General features: G+C 38.0%; 1 protein-coding gene across 1 annotated transcript in view; it reads right to left on the bottom strand.

Moving 5' to 3' along the window:
- Nucleotides 1–22,459, bottom strand: part of Rpn2 (Regulatory particle non-ATPase 2) — a 73,891-nt gene extending 51,432 nt beyond the window's left edge. The window contains exons 1-8 of the mRNA XM_067158508.2: nt 22,213–22,459; nt 21,882–21,999; nt 21,216–21,385; nt 18,931–19,133; nt 17,332–17,544; nt 14,245–14,499; nt 7,226–7,452; nt 2,093–2,345 (exon numbers count right to left, since the gene is read on the bottom strand). Of these exons, the coding sequence (XP_067014609.1) occupies nt 2,093–2,345; nt 7,226–7,452; nt 14,245–14,499; nt 17,332–17,544; nt 18,931–19,133; nt 21,216–21,385; nt 21,882–21,999; nt 22,213–22,231 (1,458 nt within the window). The 5' untranslated portion in view covers nt 22,232–22,459. The remainder of the gene's footprint in view (nt 1–2,092; nt 2,346–7,225; nt 7,453–14,244; nt 14,500–17,331; nt 17,545–18,930; nt 19,134–21,215; nt 21,386–21,881; nt 22,000–22,212) is intronic.
- Nucleotides 22,460–22,552: the final 93 nt, after the last annotated feature.

Here is a 22,552-nt window from a genome sequence, read left to right as displayed (position 1 = left end):
AGGTCAACACAACATCACGTTAAGGACTCTATTACCAATTTTATTTAACCATCTCATATGTACAATATTTAATTTTCACTTTTAACAGTATTCAAGTGTTGTGCATTCCAGCATATTCTTCAACATTTTAACGGACGCATTTGGCAGTCCGAATTATTGTTAATGTGTTTTTGTCCTTGTCCTTTGTGTTCAATCTTAAAACTTTTTGGCTGATGATGTCTACAAGATAGATGAAACATGTCCCGTTATTTTTTAAATGTTATTTAAATAATTAAATTTTTAAAAATTTAGTATTGTAAAGGTGGAACATTTGACCATACCTTTTAAGTATCAATTTCTACAGCTGGACAAACACACTAGACCAGTCCGCGGACGAACAAAGACATAACCCAACACCTGCGTGCACATGTGAGTTGTCCCTACTCAGTTCTCCTACCAGAGCGATGGCACTATCAATACGTAACAACAGTGCTGCCACCTTTCGGACGGAATGTGTGTCATGACGGGAGTTCGGTTTTCATTCGACTGCCCCTTATATTTTGTGTCCCACTGTACTTGAATGATAACATGTTTACAAGTCGAGGCATACCTTTCCTTTTACCAAAGCCAGCACAACAGGGCAGTCTTCACTGGGTACCTGAACTTGAGCCTGCGTCGTTATACATATCGCATGTCGTTCCCTGGTCTTTTGAGGGGATACTGTGAACATTAACTTATTACCTGGCTGGGCTGGTTTGATACTGTTCTTCTTCACCCCACCTTATCCTCAGCCAATGTCTTCATCACAATACAACTATTACAATCTTCCTAGTCTGTTTGTCACACTAATCCCTTCATCTTCCTTGGCCATTTTTATTCTACTCCATAAGTCACAAGAAAATGGACAATAACCCAAATGCCCTGGTATTTGCCAATGATGTGATGTTATGAGGAGAAACAGAAGCACAGAAGAAACTGACAGAATAGACTGATTTTGAGCTAAAGATGACCAAAACAAACACCGTAGAAATGACCATGAACAGGGAAGGAAGAAAGACAAACCTATGTTTGGAAGGAACCAAATTACAAACAGCTTCTTACTTCCCGTACCTCAGAAGCACAATCTTGAAAGACAACACTGTCAAGCGGGAAATACTCAGCAGACATCAAAAGCATCAAACTTTCACAGTCAAGTCAGAAACTTACTCTGGGACTACAAAATACTTTCAAAAAAGCAACAAAAAGTTAAACAATGCCACACCTACTTCGGACCATTTCTCACGTATGGTTTAGAGACATGTACTCTACAAAACAACGACTAAAGCAGAATTCAGGCAACAGAAAAGAGATTCATTAGAACTATGAATCACATTACTAGAAATGACAAAATCAAATCACTGAGGTACATATTATCATGCAATAAAGCAGCGCAGACACAAAACACCTGCCAGAAAATACTTTGACCTTACTGACAAGGGAACACTGGACAGAGACTGTAAAAATCAGATGTGGAGGAGAAAGGTCTCAGATGGGAAGATGTCCTCGAACACAACATGTAAGAAGACTGAAGGAAAGGGCGAGCACTTTTACACCTCACCCAGGAAACTGGAGTTATAAAATGACGATGACAACACCTCCCTCCTGCATGCCTCACTAATCAACCCCTCTCTCCTTCGAGTCACATATCACAACATCATTGTCTTCACACCTATACTCAGTTCAATATTACAAAATATTGAAAGCTAATAATAATAATAATAATAATAATAATAATAATAATAATAATAATAATAATAATATTTGCTTTACGTCCCACCAACTACATTTTTACGGGGTTTTTTGCAGACGCCGAGGTGCCAGAATTTAGTCCTGCGTGAATTCTTTTATGTACCAGTAAATCTACCGACACGAGGCTAACGTATTTGAGCACCTTCAAATACCACTGGACTGAGTCAGGATCGAACCTGCCAAGTTGGGGTCAGAAGGCCAACACCTCAAATGTCTGAGCCACTCAGCCCGGCAAGCTAAATATGAGTGGCAGTACAGCAAAATGGTAAAACTATGGTTTACGGCTTCTGATAAGATATTTATATTGAATGAAAATGCAACTCACCTCATTTTGTGCATCCTTCAGCTGTCCTAGGAGGTAGTCTGTGATGCCAGCTCCATGGTTAGCATGTATGAGGCCAAGTGCATAGAGACCACCACCTTCAGAATATCCAGAGCTGGGCCCTACTTCCTTCGGAAGGTAGCTTTGCATGAGTGCTAGTGCTTCCTGCTCGTGACCTCTGTGGATGACTCCGAGGGAGGCCGTCGCTGTCAGTTTGGCCCAGTTTGTAGCACGAGCAAGCCACTCCAGGTTATCCCTGAAAATACATGCCATTTCATATTTTAAACCGTACTGCACACGAGATGGCAAAACAAAAAATTCACAGAAAGCAGCTCAATTTGACATTAATATTGGTAAACTCTACAACAGTCTATTAAAATATGCACTGCAGGAAGAATTGCTGCTGCCATCACAACTCTCATCTTCCCAAAAGAAATTATATTTACTCCCATCTAAGACAAACAAGATTCCCATTTTCTTGAAGCTCTTTGAAGAAACCATGTCTCAAGCGTGCCATATGCACTCACAAAGGAGATCTGTAAGTGGTTTCCAAATCACGACTGCCAGAGCAAGTTCATGCATATTTTCCACCATCCAGCACTGATAAGAGTTTTTGCAGATTGTCCTTAAATGGTTTATTTATCGGAACTTCCAACGGTTGAAGAATCGATGCCCACAAAAACTGCCCAAAACAAGGAGGGCTGGACATCGAAAGAGAGACACCACTTGATCTCCCCAAATCGTTCGTATACGATCTTGTACAAATGACTTGTCCATCCACTCTTTCTCGTGGATACAAACGTAGTTCCTTCACAGAAATTTTACTTTCGGTGTTGTTTTCCGTTTCAGAACAATGAAAGGTGCAAGCTATCTACCACTATGGCAAGCACTGCAGTACATCGTTGCTTTCAGCTTCCAGCAGTGCGTACGATAACACTATGTCCCTTGCTTATTGATTGTTTGACTTTGTGGCATATCATAACTGGCTGGCATCTGATCTGCATTTCCTATTTGGGAAAGCAAATATTTCTTTACTTGTCGCTTCCCAGTCGCAAAGTGATGAAAATTAATGACATCTTGATTTAAATCATTGGGCATAATGATGTTTTATGTCGAAGAGAAAAGTCCATTTCTCTTCATAAAATTAAATCACCCAGCCTCGGCTAACCTTAAAATCCGAGACGCTCATCCCCATGTGCTGCGGCTATTTCTGGTCGTTTAAAATACAGCGTTGTGCTCAGAGAAGAAATTCCATGACCCAAGTGATCAGTGTGTGTGTGTGTGTGCAAGCTTCGTCGTCAAATCTGCGGGCAATATCATATGCAGGAATGCTCCGAGAGAAAGTGCTCAATTAGTGAATTTGTGAAAGACTGATAAGTGCTCAATTAGTGAATTTGTGAAAGACTGATGGTGATCTCTGCCTGGACTAAGCAGGTGTGGATGTATATATGTCATTGTACTCTAGTTTTATGGCCATTGGCTGCATTAAAACATTATTATTATTATTATTAAAATACAGCGTTTCGTGAGAAATGGCATATCCATCGTTGCATAATGAAATCACATACTTCTGTACACTGTAAACTTTCTTGTTTCATCACACAGTTCCAGATGCATTTAGAAATAAAGGTCAAGTGCCAGTCTTCCTGTTGCAAAACGTGGCATTTCACAGACTGAGCAACTTCCCGTCATCACCCGTTAGGAAGTACCTGCACTAGTTCAGTGAGTGAATCAGTACAAACCTGACTAGTGATACTCTACTCCAGTCTAGAACAAACATATTTCATGACAGTTTTGGATACACACGTGTTTTGTAATCTTACAATTGTCTGTTAATCCACAATGAGGAGGTATTCCACATCATATGAACACGAAGTGATCAGTTACACCCAAACACATGAGAATAGCGAGGAGGGCCGCAAGTATTCAGTGCCATGCTACTGGCAGAAACAGAAAACTGCACTTCAAACGACTATCAAGTCTCACAAAACATTTTGGCCCACAGATGTTTTATGGCCGGATACCTTTCCTGACGCCAACCCTACGCAGAGGGTTGTATTCACTATTGCTTGTTTCGTGGTGATTGGTTGTGTGGCGAGTTGTATGTATTGGAAAAAACACAAACACTAATTCCCCAAACCATGCAATTATAATCACTGGCCCTGACGGGAATCAAAACTGGGACCTTCTGAAATGAATGCCTTTGCGCAGACCATTCAGCTGGGAATACGATGCAACGAATTGCTCAGTAATTTTATTATTGTACTGCAGTATTATAAATAAGTACTGGGAGGACCACAAAGCCCGAACAATCCCTTCAAAGAGACCTGAACAATGGACTGACTAAAATGATCCTATGCGGTTATAAAAGAAGAAGAAATACTATAAATATTTAACAAAGCTACACAATAACTTTTTTTTTTTCTTTTCAAAATGTCCTCTCCTAAAATTACAGTGCAGGGTTCATTCAATGGCAGGGATTATTTGTATATACCGTACTGTACTAATGATTCAATTTTGAGATCCTGCAATACTGTTTTGTTTTTGTATGATCCCACCGAGCGTATCCCGCTCATTTTCCTCATGTAATTCACCTCACTGACGGTAATTGTATCACCATCAATTTTCCTTATTGTTCATGTTTCACTTCCACAGAATAACTCTGGTCTTCCTTAGGTTTTCTATACAAACATGCAGGTATGTCTTTCAACTAATGACAGGTTCATAAACTGATTTAAAATACCTGAAGTTTTTGTATATTTTGTAATTTTGAGATAATTTATAGCCCAGGTAAGTAAATTAATTTACTCTTTCCAGTAATTTAGGGTTTAAACATATCTTCCTCGGAATCAGTTCTTTCCATTGTGTTGTGGGTTGTGTTTCGATCACCACCCTCCTTTCCCTTTATCCAGCTCCTGCCAGGTCAGGACACTTACGGCACTTCACCTTCCTCTCTCCTTCCACTACTCCTCTTAAATCATTTTGTCCCAATCAAAGTTTCTTCTTCTTGTACTCCTCTTTACTGAAGCAATCCACCTTGTTCTAAATATCCCTCTTATGTTCTTACCCTCAAACTTCATCTCCCTTATCTGTTTTGGTATTCTTTCCTCTTCCATCTTCTTGACATGTCAAAACCATCTTATTTTATTCCTATCAATTCTCAGATTTAGGTTTTCTATTCTGACCTCCTTTCTAACATCTTTGTTTCTCACTCTGTCTTTCCTTGTCTTTCCCATCATACTTCTTCGGTATTTCATTTTGCTGGCACGAATTCTACTCTCCTCTCTACTTGTCACTATCCAGGTCTCAGCCACGTAAGTCAATCTGGGTGCAAAATACATTTTGTACATAATCTCTTTACACTTCCTTACTCCAGACAAGGTTTCTTACACTCTGTTGCACCCTCTTGCTAACCTCCATGCCCAGCCTTGTATTCTACTTTAATTTACTCCTCAGGTATTTGAAACAGTCCACAACTTTAAGGCTTTCACCACCTATTTTCACACTGCCTTTCCTTGTCTTTCTTCTCTTCACATCAACATGGTCTAGCTTTTCTCTGCACTGATTTGCAGACCATACTCTTCAATTTTGTCATCATACCTGCCAACTCAATAAATAAAAAATAGGAAGATTTTTATTTCTTGGTTTCATCACATATATTGCACCACGGTCTAGGTGAGAAAAGATCAAGATAAAAGGCATATATATCTACAGTTACAATGCAAATTGACCTTTAAATTTAAAATCTTAAACTAAGTAAACACAAAAATGGTTACAAGAAAATGTACCTAATCATTCTCATTCACGACACATACGAATAATAATATTTATGTCACACCAACACATGCACCAAACTGCATAATCGTTTTCTTTATTAGACGGTAAAATGAAAGGAAATTTACAGATATCTCTGAACACTTGGGTGATAACGTCTGTTATATTTTTTGGCCACAACGAGAAAAGATAATACCAGAAACTGTCTCCTACAACTCTCTGAAATACTTTCAACTCATTAAAATTATGCACTGAAATACACGAAACTACCACATACGAAACAATTGAATATGTCCCATACATTATTAACATACAACTTTGACAGGGGGGGGGGGGGGCGCACAGAAAAGCAAGGAAAAACATGTGGCCAACACCAATGAACCTACACACGAAAACTATGTTAACAGTGCGCAAACCACACAATAACGAACTCATTCTTTCGTTCCAATTACTTGAGTCACAAGAGCGCGCTAGCCTGCCTTGCTTGCAGCGTGGTTGCCGTCCCGAATCCCCAGCCGCATAAAGCACACACGATACACAAAAGCAACAGATGAAACACTCACAAAATAAAGTATCACATAAATACGCCTGAAAATGAGGTTGCGTAATTTACGCAAGCACATAAGAATTTATCCTAGGGGAAGAGTATTGACCGTTCTGGAGGTTATAAAACCAAACCCCACGGCGAAACCACCCCGAAGGGCCATGGCCTACCAAGCGAACGCTGCTCAACCCAAAAGCCTGCAGATTACGAGGTGTCGTGTGGTCAGAGCAACGGATCCTCTCAGCCATTATTCTTGCTTTCTAGACCGGGGCCGCCATCTCACCTTCAGTTAGCTCCTCAATTGTAATCATGTAGGCTGAGTGGACCTCGAACCAGCCCTCAGATGCAGGTAAAATTCCCTGACCTGGTCGAGAATCGAACCCGGCGCGTCCAGGTAAGAGGCAGCTACGTGTCATTCATTGCATGAAATTTTGTGCAAATTGTGGACCTATGGACCCATCATTGCAGGTCACTTTCTGTAGAGGCAATGAGAATAACATAGTCAGTGAATAAGATAGCATCTAACTTCACGTCCACCACGCATAATTAATGGTTATGAATTTCATGTTTTTGGTCCATATTGAACTGAGAATAATATATATCACCACGCATAAGTTTGAAAAAGCCCAACATCTGTATCTTTTATGGTGCTTCCCCTGTTTTAGATCAATTACCCTCGTTCCTAAGAGGTCAAAGTACCTTCCCCAACGATTAATATTATGAGGAACTAACAATACAGCTGTTTCAATACTTAAAACAAAACAGCCACAGGCTTGTAGTTTAATGTGAACTAGACAATTTATTTTCTTAGTACTGACCTTAAGAACTGATCGCTGGTTGTTCCACTGTGCATGTAAGCGTTGGCAATAACTGTTGCAGTGTGACAGATAGAAACTCTGATAGCATCCTTGGTGTTCTTCAGGATCAACATGTCAGAGTGATTACTACGGATAAGGAACTGCAGGTGTAGATCAATGGAGATTTCTCCACTGAGGATTCGACTCAATTTCTCTACTCGTGCCTGGTGACATTTTTCTTCTTCATTCTAGAGCAAACAGAAGAGAATTTAAGGTAAAAAAGGAATTCAGAACTCAAGTACAACACTTTTATACATTTAAATTGATAAATGATATCCGCATTCATTCACATAATGGACACGCCCAAATTTTCCCCTAAAATTTTGAATTAAAAACTTCCCCACTTAATGTACGCATTTCATTTTCAACCAACACTGTCTTAAAACTGGATGGACTGCAGAATGCAATAAAACTAATAAATGAAGATTAACGGCTGTAGACTCAGTTGTGCTGACCAAACAATAAATGAATGACAGCAATTATTTCCAGAGCATGTGGGTAAAGGGAATGACTGTGTGCGGTATTTACTAGAGATGGTGAGAAGTGAAGGGCAGAGTAGTCATGTTCAAATTCAAGTGTTTAATCTTGTTGCAACACCTGCAGTAGTTGGCTGTGTTGACAGTATTTTTGCAAGGGATAGAAATAAGATGAAATATTCAAGCTACAATGCAATTTTTACTGTAATAGCAATAAAATGCTGGTAGTGTTTCATATGACCAATAATTACTGCTGCATTTTGTTTCCAATTTTAATTTATGGTACATTAAATGCTATCTGAGGTCTCTTAAAAGATACAATTTCCCATCTCATCGGAATTACACATTAATGCACTTGGCTATGAAGGTGGATATTTATTAAACAATAAATCACCTCTATTGAAGATATTGCAACACTATGTAGAAAAGTATAGGAGCAGTGACTTACCATAAACAAACAGCTGTTAAAGTACCATAATTATGCAAATTAAATTTTGAATCTAAAAAATCTATGGTATTTCACTACTTTTTCACTATATTCCTTCAGCAATCTAGGGCAGAGAGATATCTTCCTTCAAAGAAAAACGTTCTTCCTCTTTGTGAACCTACACAGCCACTTTGAACTTGCTTTAAACTGCGATATGCCTATACTGACTTTGTTTGTGATCTCCAGCACCTTTAACCACGGCATTCTGTGCAAAACTTAACAGCTGTCTTTTCTTAATCCAATTTCATATTTTAACAGGTTTTGTCTTTCAATTTATGGATACTAGTCTGATTTTGGTCCCTGAAATCATAAATCTGTCTTCTTGGCATACTACAATGTTCTTTTGGTTTACATAAAGAACTACACCAGCTCGGGATGAGGACACAACTTTACTTTTTACAACAAACCCACGTGCTGCACCACAACTGCAGTAATTTTCTGCAAATGCAAGAGTTAATTCTGTAAGAGGTATACAACACTATGTCGTTCATCAGGTATAGGGGGGAATTATATGATTTAAAGAAAGGCGACGTGAAGTTTTACTTAGAGGAAAACACCACCATCTGAAAATAGTGTTGTATACTTCTGCACAGTTTGGTGGACTTTTCGGTTTTACATGTGATTTCACGCCTATCTTCAGTGTGTGTATGGTAGGAGTTGTGAAGAATGAATCCAAACTATCACGAGTGTAATGTTTTGATATTATTTGAAGGTAGTAATAGTAATGCCTCAATAGGCAAGTTATTGTCTTCTACAGTCAGTCCTTATTAGTGAATATTTACTATGTCTGCAACAAGGAAGAAACTGATTTGAACATTTTAACACTCTGGGGAATGGCAACAACTGGTAAGAGAAATTTACAGCAAATACGCTGTTCATAATATGAAACTTTGAGATTTCAAATGTTTCACCTTATTGTATGTCAAAAAAGACTCTGCCAAACCTCTTGTTTATAGGAAGAGGGATATTGACAAACAAGGAATTCACTAATTTTTCAATTCTTTCACCCCCTCTTCCCGCTTTGAGTGGATTTTCCAAAAAATAAAGATTATGTGTTTCATTATTTTTAAAGAAGATCCCAAATTAAAATACTCCAACCCCTTTTTCAGTCCTGTTACCTCCCCCACCAAGTGGATTTTCCAAAAACAAATTATACATGTTTATTTTTACATGAGATTCCAAATTTCAATATTCATGTCTGTAATGTGTTACGTTTTTAAGATATACTGTAGACATACTCGTTTTAAAAATTTACACCCCTTCGTGGATTTCCCAAAAACAAAAAATACATGTTCCTTTATTTTTAAAGGAGATTCCAAATACCAATTATCATGTCTGTAATACCTTCAGTTTTTGAGATATATAAAACCTATTCAACACCTTTTTCACCCCCCGAAGGGGATTTTTTGAATACAAAAAAACACTTGTTCCTTTATTCTTAAAGGAAATTTCAAGTACCAATTTTCATGTCTTTAAATTGTTAAGTTTTTGAGATATAGATTTACTTATTTTCAAAATTCACCCCCCTATTCATCCCCTTACTGACGGACTATCAAAAAATCCCACCTTAGTGAGCGCTTACACTGTAATATAAATGTATCCCCAAAATTTCATTTTTTTAATGTCCAGTATTTTTGGCTCAGTGATGATGAATTAGTCAGTTATGCCATGTTACTTTATATATTACTTTATATATTTAAGCCTTTGCTGGCAGGACCTAGTGTTTACAGTGCACTTTGTCTTCTGGTATAGGCTAGAGCAATTTTGTTACTTTCATTGATCTGTCTGTTCCTTGGCTTTGGTAATATGAAAGTGACTGAGGTAGGAGCGATGCTAGTAATGCCATTCCTCATGCAACCAGTCCCTGCTATGAATGGTGTGAAAATGTTGCTCACATGGTTGGTTGGTGCATGCATTTCAGTGGGCTTGGCAGACTGATATGTAATAGCAACTTCTGGCTTGGTGAGGAAAGCAACGGGAAACTACCTCATCTTCAGTGATGCCCAGGCCATCTATGACAGCTGATGGCAGAGCTGTTGAGGATCCAACCAGCCTTAGGGCTGAACATACACATACAGGTGGCAATGTCTCCTATCAAAATGTGTACAAAAGCAAGTGAAAGAGAATATTATGGGAACTCTGTAATTAAAAATATCTTCTGACTGTGAGAACCAAGAGGCTGACTTCATTAGATACCACCCTTGCATTTCCAGTAGATTTGATACAACTCCCAAATGTCCCAACATCTATTTCCCAGTAGAAATACAATGATTTAATAGCACTGGTGCTCTCAGCCCCTTCATTTTGCCATGAGTTCTATAAAAATGTAGAACATACAAGTAAAACAATCAAAAGAGACTATCCAGAAGAAGAGACAGATGAGGTTTAGGACGATAGGTAAAATTTATATTCGTACAGCAAGTAATTCCACGATGTGTGTAATGTTCTGTTTAAAGATTTATTTTTAAATAAAATTAAGTGCAGTTGAGTTATGTGTTTCCGGTTATTTCTTACATACAGTCGAAACTGGTTAAGACATCCCTCTCTAATGTGTTGCCCTGGTTATTACATCATTATTCCGAAGTCCAGGACGTGTCCTACTAAATACATGCTAAAGAAACCTGGATAACATTTACGTCACTCTTTAGTACGATCATAACTCCCACTATAAGAAATTTAAATTACCGTTCCCAGCCACGCTGCGCGCATAACAGGCCAGCGACAACTGGCCTGGGTAAGGATTTGGTAGAGAACTTCATCTCACAGCCGCAGAGCGCGGCTGCATGGCGGCCCACAGCTGCAGGGAGTGTCAGTCCCAAGCCAGTCTTATTCTCTTTGCGTCTGACGTGTTGGTGCTTAATTTTACGTTCGTGAGGCCTCTTTCAGATGGCGCGGGTTCGACCTGCATCCCCGCTTAGCCGCCAATCCGCCCAGGCCAAAACTAGGAACTGATTGTTCAAAGAGAATCTTTCAAATAATGCAGACGCGGAGAGTAACAGCGCACGGGAGAAATGTTTGAGCGTCCAGTCTGTGGTGGGTCGCTGTCCCACGCCTGCAGTTACTTGTTATTTGACGTTAGTTTTTATGCATATCACCATACACAGCGGACCGACCCCGCTCGCGACATCAGTACTTTGATATGTGTCAGAATCCGATAATGTACCTATAAGAAAGTAAAAATGGATTTAGACAATAAAAGTAGGCCCACTCTCATTCCTTTGATATTTCTCATTTTCAATTTTCGTTTCCTGTGTGATTTGCAGCAGTTGTTATGGAACCCGAAATAGACATTAAGAACTTAAGAACTTTAATGTCGGAAATACCAGTGGTCTCGTGTTTGGGAAAGTGTGACATCATTTTAGACCCATTATTGAGAGAGTATCCTCAAAATTGTACACATCTTCTTCTCTGATGAAATTTAGACACATCATGCTTGAACTATTTTTGTATTTTCTTGAGTTTAGAAGGTAAAGGAAGACTATGATGTTCCATACGTATTACCCACAATGAAAAGTGTGTTGAGAAGGATCCGCTGGATAGCACGGGGAATTCTGCACCGCTCGACCTGCTGTGTGTGTAAGAGTCAGCGGAAGTGCGTACCTTATACCCGCGCATTCATCGGGCTCGTTTCACTCCTGCACTGTCTGAAAGAGGCCTGAGTGAATTTTGTAACACAGTACATAAATTAGGCCTACTGTACTTACATGTGTAACAACGTACGTAAATTAGGCATACTATACTTACGTATACAGATGACGGCGCTTAATTTTACGTTCGTAAGTGAATTGTTTAACAGCGTACACAAATTAGGCCTAGGCCTATTGTACGTACGCATAGTAGTTAGCAGGACGTTCGGTTATGGAGAAGAAGAAAGCTAGACAGTTCATAGATGATGATAAATTAAAATTTATTGAGAAAGCGGATGCTAAATCACGCATGAAACGTGTGCAAATCGCCCAGATGTTGGACTTTCCTTAGACAACTTTAAACATTATTGTAAGAGACGGCTGCAATGTGTATAATTTGTTTCTCTAAGAACTTTTTCCCTTTATGTTTTACTATGTTGGTGTTCTTAAAATCTATTATTTCTTTATTTATTTCATTAATTATAATTCTAAACACTTGTTTCTTTATTTTCATCATAATTATTTTAATTAAATTAAATTTAAATTTAAAATTTTTAAATTTTAAATTTAAATTTAAATATTTTAAATTTAAATTTAAATTTTTTAGCATGTTCCCTCTTTATGACATTTTATTTTCAGTCCCCACAGAAAAGTCCTAACCAGTTTTGGCTGTACCAAGAACACAATGTCATGCAATACAACAAGTTCATTAGAGGTATACAATACTGTGTCCACACACACACAAAAAAAAAAAAAATCAGAAACAAATAACATTAAATGTAAAACAACATAATACATAACGTACAAAGAGTTAACTGGTAAAATTGTGTTACGAAAATGCTATAAATAGGCAAGAAAATTAAGGGAGAACAAAGTCAAACGTCTTCAAACTGCTCTCCTGTAAAATTTGACTAATGTGACAGTGCTCTATACCTCTGAGGGACAGAATTTAAACTGTGCATTTTAACTCCTGTTTTTTTTTGCCCACTGCTTACTACTATTCACTTACATTATGTAAAAATAGTTAGTACAGGGAATGGTATATGTTTTAGACTAACTGTGTCTCCCATATGGCTACTACAAGCATACTAGCAATGAGTACATAGATCAACACGATGTTCAGCTTGCCCTGTTGCTGCAGTGTTCCTGCTTACGCTTCTCAGCCACTACTTACAAACTGACGACTGGCTGTTAAAACAATAGAGTGCGTCATGGTTGTGCATTTTGCCGAAATAACTTAAATTTGCTTTTGATATTTATAAAAGGTACAGTTGGTGGATAATACCAATTAAGTACTGTATAGTAGTATCAAAATCTGACTGCATTTAAGATGAGCTTGCTGATTTCAATCACAAACCATCAAAATATCCACAAAATATTTTTCTACAGGAACAAGGAATCTGAGTACAATGAACTAATATGCAAAATGACATAATACTTAATTTTGAGGATGTTAGGTCGTGTAATGCTTATAATATGCTGATGCATTTCAAACCTGCGAACAGGATAGTCTTCAGAGCAATAACAAAGACTGAACTGGCAACTGTCACTCCAAAGTAACCAGACTTAAGATAGAGAGAGACTGTTAGAAATGAAGTTCATTCCATGGCCTCAAGAGTCAAGGAGAAAGATGTTAACAGTTAACTATGGAGGGTAGTCATGATCTACCCAGTATATAGCTGCCACCTTTGTTAAAATTATTCGGGTGTTTAGCAATTTCTATTGCCTCACGAATGATTCTAGGAATAAAATGTTTCTCTTTAAAAATGACAGAAGTTGCATCAAAAATGATCTGACGGTCATTACATATGGGGCAAGTTCCGCCACAGCAAACTTCTCTGCCTGGGAAAGAAGGAAGTGCCTGCGATGTTCCTTAACCCCTCGTTGCTACCTTCCTACATGTTTAGCCAACATAAAACGTTTCAAAGGAGCAAGGAATCATATATATATAGATATATATTCCAACACAGTTTAAATCAATAGGATCTTTAACAGATTACAAGCAATTGGCTACGACGATATTAGACTTTAAAAAATGATCTTGATATTGTGCCTTCTGAAAATAATGCCAATTCTATTTGAAACACATCAGGATAGATGCATTACATGACCTATAGTATCATTCCCAAAATTAAATATTATAATGTAATTTAGTAGTCGTGAAAGCATATGGCTTAATATGCAAAATGTTTGCAAATTTTGCCTTTATCCAGCATGATTAATTGCAAATATACTGTACTGAGAATGCAATCTGAAATTTTTATTTAGAAAGGGATTCTCTCATTTTTATTATGATTGAATTCTTATCTTTATTCAAATTTAAGTTTCTGATTTAGTTCAAAATGTCTACACTATTGTTGTGAGTTCCTATTTACATCTAAACTCACTTACCAGGCTTTCCATTGTCCTCTCTGGTACAATCTCTTCAGTGTCCATGGCAGAAGCAGCTGCTGCTACAACAGGTGTTCCAACAGCAGGCACCTCTTCTTTCTCCTTGGCACCTTCCACTGGAGTCTTCACTAAGTTATCAGTGGCTGCTGGTATTGGAGCAGTAGCTCTCAGAGCCTGCAACACTCTGCCTAGGAACTGCTGGGTTGCACTCTCATACAAGTCGAATGCAATCTGGTAGGCCATCAATGCACTGTCCTAAAATGATATAAAGATTACCTAGTCATAATATACCATACCATAAAATGTAGTGCCTCCCGCATTCAATAATGTTGCGTGTGCAGCTTGCATCACTCAGTATAGTGAAATTATTTCAAAATGCATTGTAACCGCCATTACAACAATGCAAGTTTCCAAGTGATGAATTTTAAAATTTACAATTTAAATGCAAAATTGACGACATGAAATGCTATACTATCGTAAAACTTCGGCTCTTTTAATTCCTTTAATCTAAATCAAGAATTGAGAGCAATAGAAGCAACATTGATTCCATTTTGTCTACTCTTAATTAATTCATCTTATCTTTAAATTCCAAGCATTGATTGTTAAAAGTCCAGAAGATCTAGTGTGACGTGTGGCATCGTAGCAAGTATCCTCTCTGATCAAAGATGACAGCTAATTTGGATTTATGTAATATTTGCTCTAAGACAGTAAACAGTGCCGACGAAGCCATCGAATGTAAATGCTGCAACAAATGGCAACACTTACATTGTATTGATAAGACTTAAGGAGAATACGATATGGCTGCAAACTGACATGGCTATGTAATGAATGCAAACCAAAAATAACAATTGTCTTGGATTTTGAACAGAAAATAGTAAAAAACCTGTCCAATCACATCCAAAATATATTGGAAAGCAAGAAATCCAGCCTGTTAATTTGTGGAAGTATACTGTACTTTACAGTATTGTAAAGGTTGAATTATCAATTTTAAATTTTCACAAGTTGATACTTTGACAATACGGGCTCAAATATGAAATTTATAACATATATTCTAGCCTGTTAAGCACAATACGAGAAGAAATTCACAATGCTCTAGGCAAAGAGATCGATTCTATTCGTAATCAAACAACATAAAAAAGAAAAGCTCCATTTCCGCCAGTGGAAAGTGCCGGTACCCTCAACGCTTCTAGAGGAGCAGTTTCACATGGATCTCCTGGAATTATTGTAGGGAAAAAATAAGAGAGTCTCAGAGATCAGGAAAAAAGAAAGAGTAGAGAAATAGATACAGTTCTGAATTTAAGGAAATTTCATCATCAGGAAAATATTTCCAGCTTAGATGAAGCTTCGTCCGGTGGTAGTAGGAAGTTGATTTCTTCTCACTAGATTGAAACACATGATGACAGCATCAATGATAATAACTCATCCAGGTCAGAGGTCTTCAATAGTAAACACAGACCATCAATTCAGTCTCCAACAGTTATAGGAACGAAACACCTCGTCTAAGGACGACGATGAATCAAAGGATCAAGAAATTAGAGCTGCACCAAAGAGCTTGGTTACACATAGGACGACTAACTCAGAGCGCTTCCAAAGAAAAGTTAGAATGACATCTAAGGAAATTGAACATAACAGAGAGCATAGGATGTAAACAGCTGCAGTCAAGAGGTTCGAGGAAAGCTTTTAAAGTCGGAATCCCTCTAAAAGAACTTAATAACTGTCCCAAGCCTCTGGCCAGAAGAGGTCTTAATCAGACGATTTTGTATTTTTCGACAGCAAAGACAAGGGGGCAAGGTTCAAGGATTAACCTTCTCCTATGGAATGTAGAAGGGATAAAAATCACTCTGGATTTAGCCCCGAAAAATCTTTTTCACATCAGGACATACAAATCATGACAGAAACCCTCCTAGCAACTAATATGATTGAACTTCCAAGCTTCTACTCTGAGCAGACCTTGGCAACACAAGGTCCAAGAGGAAGACCAATAAGAGGTCTAGCTTGCTTCTTCAAGCCTTCTGCTAGAAAACTGTGTATATAGAGAAGAGAACTTCATGATACTTGAATCAGAGAGATTAGAAATAATTGGACTATTCGTTAAGCCCCTAACTCCAATTGAGGACATAATAGCTACAATAATGACAACATTATCAAAGACAGATCCATTAAACAACACAATCGTAGTAGGAGACTTAAACTGCAGATTAGACAGAAACGATTATAGGAAAGAAGAGCTGCTCCAAACAATGGATGAGGAAGGATTTACACTTGTTAATCGGGAATATAAAAGGACATATTTCTCTCATGATGGAAATAGTACGATTGATCTGATATTTTTTAAAGGACCTGGATTGAATCAAGTGGATTACAGAGTTGCAGAGTAAACTTTGAAAAAACTCTGTCCGGCCTTAGTGAGTTTCAAAGTAATGGATCAGTCAAGCATAGGAGACCCTACATCTCGGATTCTAAATAAAGACATTGGTTGTCCTCTCTCTCATGCTGCTTATCCGACTTCTTGCCCATAATCAGAGAACACTGGTGATACAAGCGGGCCAAGTAACACTAAAATCAGACGGTTCAACTTCAATAATGCTCATGTATATCAGCCAACAGTATACAGATACCAGCTGAACCACACCAAAGGACAACAAAAGCACTGAAACACAAAGACTTCCAGCTTAAGACTGTTTTAATGATCAACACTGCACAGTTTTCCTTCCATCATGCTTTTAAAAAAACTTTTTAACTAACATTTTACTTTGTGTGTTTCCTATGTTTTTAATAACTAACATTTCACTTTGTGCGTTTCCTATGTTTTTAATACATTATACATGACATACTGAGGATGACCCAATGCCGGGTCGAAACATGTCTTTATGTGTGAACTTTCATCTTAATTGGATGTAAAAATATATAGTATTGACTAGGAGGATTAAAAACAGTTTCATACAATTTTGTAAGAAGTTCAACCGTCAATACGGATTCAACAATGAGATTCATAGTCTGTAATTAAGTAACGAATTTAGTTTCTACAGTATACATGCGGATAATACATATCCCGCAACTAATGGACATGTAAGGAAGGAAACTTACCTCTGTGTCCTTGCTCAGTTTCTCAAGGATTTCAGCAACAGCTAATGGATCATCCAGAAAAATGAGACACTGGCACATGTTGACATAATCGGGAGTAGCAAGATTCCGGTACAGACCCACGAGTGATCGTAGCACTTTGTTGCGGAAGCCTCGGTTCTGAATCAGGCTCATGGCGACTTGGAAAGCGTAGTGCAGCATTCCAATGATATCTCCCTACAAGCAACACCCAGAAGAAAAATGTAGATTCAAAATACTCCTCTAAAAATATTATAACAGCTATAATATACATCAAATCAGTAATTTATATCATAGGATTTTTGAGAGAAGTCTATACTTAAGTATTGAAAACGTGGAATTTCTCTCAAATATTTGAAAAATATACTTAAGCACAGTCAATACAGGCCTTAAATCATGAAATTTATTTCATGCCAATATATCTTATCTTCCAGACTTCTAATAAGACTATGCTCTACGCATTCTATCTTTGCAACGACAAATAAGGTCCACGTTTTATGCTTCAGAGATAACCTTGAGAAATCCCCCGCTTCCGCATAGTAATAAATGTAACAGAAACAGTCCTGCTTCAAAGAGCCTTAGATTCGGCAAGTTTTGACAGAAGACATGTGTTAAGTCACAACTTTAACAAAAAAATTCTTCAATGCACATATTGCCAGACTTCTTTTACATATGTTGAATTTCTTAAACAAATGGTGATAGTGTGTGCACTGTTGTTATAACTTGTATTGCATTTTAAATATTGTGTGTTTTTATAGACAAAGGCAGCACCAATAATTTAAAACTTTTTATAACGGACACAACACTGTCAGTAGCTTAAGAAATAGTAAGTCGTTTTAATCTTAAATATAAACAGCTGAAGATGCCTAAATCAAGGCAAAACATGTCCTGCAATTTAAAAATTTTAAAAATTATGTATATGTAATCAAGTGAGATTATATGGTGTATTGAATAGGAATATTATATCCTTTATTGATATCTTCCTGAGTAATGTATTGCATGCAGGTCACATCTTCCTAGAATTATAACCAATCCTAACCTAAAATAAGTTCGGCCCCATGGTGTAGGGGGCAACGCGTCCGCCTGTCACCCAGTGGCCCCGGGTTCGATTCCCGGCTGGGTCAGGGTTTTTTAATTGTAAATGATTAATGTCGCCGGCCTGGGGACTAGATGTTTGTGTCGTCCTTAATGTTTCTTTCCTCACATTCAACATTCTACACTTCCTCCATTCCAATTACACGCAGGTTTATATCACATGGTGCAAGTAGAGGCAAAAGGTCTCTATAGGTCAACGCCCTGAACAAAAAGCATTTTTTTTTTTAAACCTAAAATAAGTAAATCTTCAAGCTTTGGAATACCATTTTATAAATTTTCATTATTATAAGAGTGCGTTAGCTAAGGTTATAGCTATTACCAGCCATTATTTCTATTGACAAACAGGCCTAAGCATGAAAATTTCTACCTAGCTGATTAGTAAACAAAAGAGGACAGATTATTAGTTCCACAACCGCATGGAAATTAGTACTTACAACTAGATGACAGGAACTAAGACGTGCAATAAGAACGAAGTATGAATGAACTTACCGATTCTGTAATAGCTTTCTCGAAAATGTCCATCCGACGTGTCTCCAAGGCAAGTCCCAAAGCTTGACGATATTGACCATCACTGAGGCATCGCTGGAACATACGGTTCACAACTGCCTCCAGACGAGGATCAATGTCCTTCGTTTCCTTAGGATCATCTACCTTTGCAATCCGTTGCTGGGTGTAGAAATCAATGCATTTGGCTGATAAAAGAAAAGAAGTGGGTTTTTCTTAAAATAAATCTAATGAGCAATATAACTTAAACACACATCAAACAGAATCCACATCTGTTTTGCTACAAATAAAAGGTATAACTAAATTATTTGCAAAATTTTACAATGTGCTTTCCAACATTAACAACATCAGTCACCACTTATAGTGTGGTATAACTCTAGTTTCTTTCTCTCAAAAGACATGACAGTGTGCTGTGCAAGGCCGCCAACTTAGGAAAACTTAGAAACTATGGACAACACCAATGCTCTACACTGTTGGGTCCAGCTAGTGACAAAAGCATTATAATCGAGGCAAGCGAGCACGGGGGTGTAAAGCCCCCAATTTAGGGGTTAGGGACACGAAGTGGCCAATCTGCCTCTAGCATTCCCAGGGCAACAGCTGCATTAATGAAATATGCAAGAAGCATTCGTCTGGTTAAGTCCTTTTCTTTCGTTTTTAATGCTTGTTAGGTCCGGCAGGTGACAAAACCATTGGTCTGTGTTTTTACTCTGTGTGGGTAGTTAACTGTTGGTTGGATGGAACGTCGGTCTCTTTACTGGTGTTCTGTGTGTTAAGCGGATGCCAGTCAAATTAACGGGCAAAGTGTACAAAACCAATGTCTGACCTGCCCTCATGTACAGTTTCGAATGTTGAGCAAGGCAGAAAAGGCATGACCAGGGAATGCACGTTACAGAAATTCGGATGTTGTGATGGTCGGCGGGAGTTGCTCTGTACGACAAAGTGAGCAATGGGCATGTGCAAGGATCTTTCAAAGTTGTGCCCATCAGCAACAAGATGGAGGAAAAACAGCTCTGCTCCTATGGTCATGTCAGAAGAAGAAATTAACACCATTTAGTACAGAAAGCTCTTGCCATCAAAGAGCCGAGGAGGGTAAGAAGGTGTCCTCAGGCAACATGGAAACGAACTGCTGAGACTGCCTTAAGGAAAGTGAAGTGCCGTTAGACATGGTGCAAGAATGTCGGACGTACTCTCTGAGTCAGACGAGTCAAGCCCGAGTGAGTTTGGGAGGACTTGTTTTATGGGTACATATACGGCCAGGAAAGAAGGGGGTTGGTAACAAAGTATTTCTGTTGATTTTGAAAACAACAAATTGAAGACAAATTCCCATTATATGTCAGTCAATGGCAGTGCTACTACCTGCTCAACTAACGGAGAATGGTGCGTGCTACATTTGATTGGGTTATAAAAGCAAAAGTACTTCTCGGGGCGGGTTTGGCATGCCCCTTATCACAATGAACACACCTTATGTATAAAAGCAATTCTACATAAGATTTGCATCCTTTAAACTTCCGGCAAAACTTTACCCTGCGCCGCGCAACATTAGTACCATGGGTCACCACTTGCATCCCAAACATCTAGGCACGGTATGACTGTCATTTGTTTCGTTCTCACGGATGACACGTCTGCTATCTTGTCCACTTAGGAAATAGGGACAAGACGATTGGTGTACACTAGTAGGTGCGACAAAAAGGCTAAATGACCTTTTTTCTTGCCATGCCGACAGTATGGTCTGCGGCCATAAAAAAAACCTCTTACGAGTATGCCCACGAACAGCCCACTGCTCTCGTGATAGAAATTGGCCTAGATGTGTAAAGTTAGGTTACAGCTACTAAATTACCTTTTCTCCTGCCGAGCAAATAGTATACGCTGTGGCCAAAGAAAAAAAATGCTTTTATTTTGCGCGGGTTGGTAACGGGATGTATTTCTCACATCATATCTGATTATATAGTAGCCAATAGCAATGCTAGCAGCTACTTGAAACAATGGAGAATGGCACATATTACTCTTATTAGGTTATAAAAGTAAATGTACTTCTGGGGGTGGGCTGGTGAGTCCCTGGCCATGGCAATGAACACATCTCTTCTCTACAAGAAATTCCACACAAGATTTGCATAATTTCACTTCATTATAATGTTATAAAGCTTGCGTGGCACGTATTCAAGTTCTACCCAAACTGTATTTAATTCTCTCTCAATGGAGGAAGTTAAATTATCTCCTAAACAAAAGAAAAAAACACACTGAAATGAGGATTTTAAATTCTTAATACTCACCAATAGTTGTTTCCACATATTCTGAGCGAGCGTTTACATCAAATAAATTGCCAGCACCAAGAGCATAAGTGAGAGAATCTTCAAAAGATCCCAAATGATAGTAAACTTTACTGGCAACAAGTGCAGCTAAGTCATGCTGAGGGAAGTTTTTGTCTTCATGAAGAATCTCGCTGAAAAGGTATCAAAATTAATCTTTTAAAAATACATAGGCTTACATACATTATCATGAACCAGGAAAAAGTTCACAGAACTGTAGGCCTACATACCTACAGATCAATTTAAATTTTGAAATGCCTTCATCTTTTGAATTATTCATAATAAAATTCATATTCTACATTTAAAAAATGAAATTATACCAAGAAAAAATCTTTCTAAGAAGGATATTGTTTTTGATGACTTATTCAGCAATGAAGTTAGAAAGAGGGTATTTAAATTATCTTTACTTTCTGATATTAATCAAGCAAGTCGTCACACACTAAACATATACTTTCATGCAGGCGAGTTATGACTTTCCATCCAAGCCAATCACACAGGATGATGCAAGGATATTGGGGAACTTACTGTAATTCATACAAATAGTCTTACAAATTTGCAATTTCTATGATCCGGAATTTATTATAGTGAAGCAAGTTTATTCACTGAACTGGATATACAAAGCAAACTTACATTTTTTCAATTGCTTCAGATATCTCTGGCCAGAATTCATCCACAATCAGATCCAGTTTCTTCAAAGCAAATACTTTGAGTTCTGGCATGGGTTCCTCCAGTAGGGATATAATCCCCGCTAAAACAAAATAAATGCAGTATTACTAGCTTGTAAAATATAAAGTTCATTACAAAAAATAACAAGCACATTCCATGAAACAAAACATAACCTATAAAATAATAGAATGACTTGCAGATCCATTTACATCACCTTCATTTATTACAAGGCTATATAAACGAGAAAAAAAATGTGCTCAATTAATCAGTCAATAAATAAAATACACATTCATACCAGCTGAAGTGATGTTCATTTTGCCGGGTTTTCTAGCTTCAATTTGTACAACCTCTATCCCGACAACCAAGCGTCAACACTGCTCGCGTGAAGTGAAGTTGGTTCCTAACGAGTCAGTGATGTTCAACTTTCAGGTTACTCACTGCCCCATTCAGATAGAACCTGTCATACTGGTAGGGGAGAAGTCACCAAATCACTCTATGCTAATCGAAAGATTTACAGGGATACAATAATATATCGCAATTATTTCAATTCTTAAAAATCTCGTTAGACAACTTTTGATGAAAAGAAATGCAGCATGAAAAATGGCAAATACTGTATTTGGTTCTGGGTATGAAAT

The sequence above is a fragment of the Anabrus simplex genome, chromosome 14 (genome assembly GCF_040414725.1).
Source record: "Anabrus simplex isolate iqAnaSimp1 chromosome 14, ASM4041472v1, whole genome shotgun sequence".
NCBI classification, from domain to species: Eukaryota; Metazoa; Arthropoda; class Insecta; order Orthoptera; family Tettigoniidae; genus Anabrus; species Anabrus simplex.
This window is presented reverse-complemented; position numbering and strand designations above follow the sequence as displayed.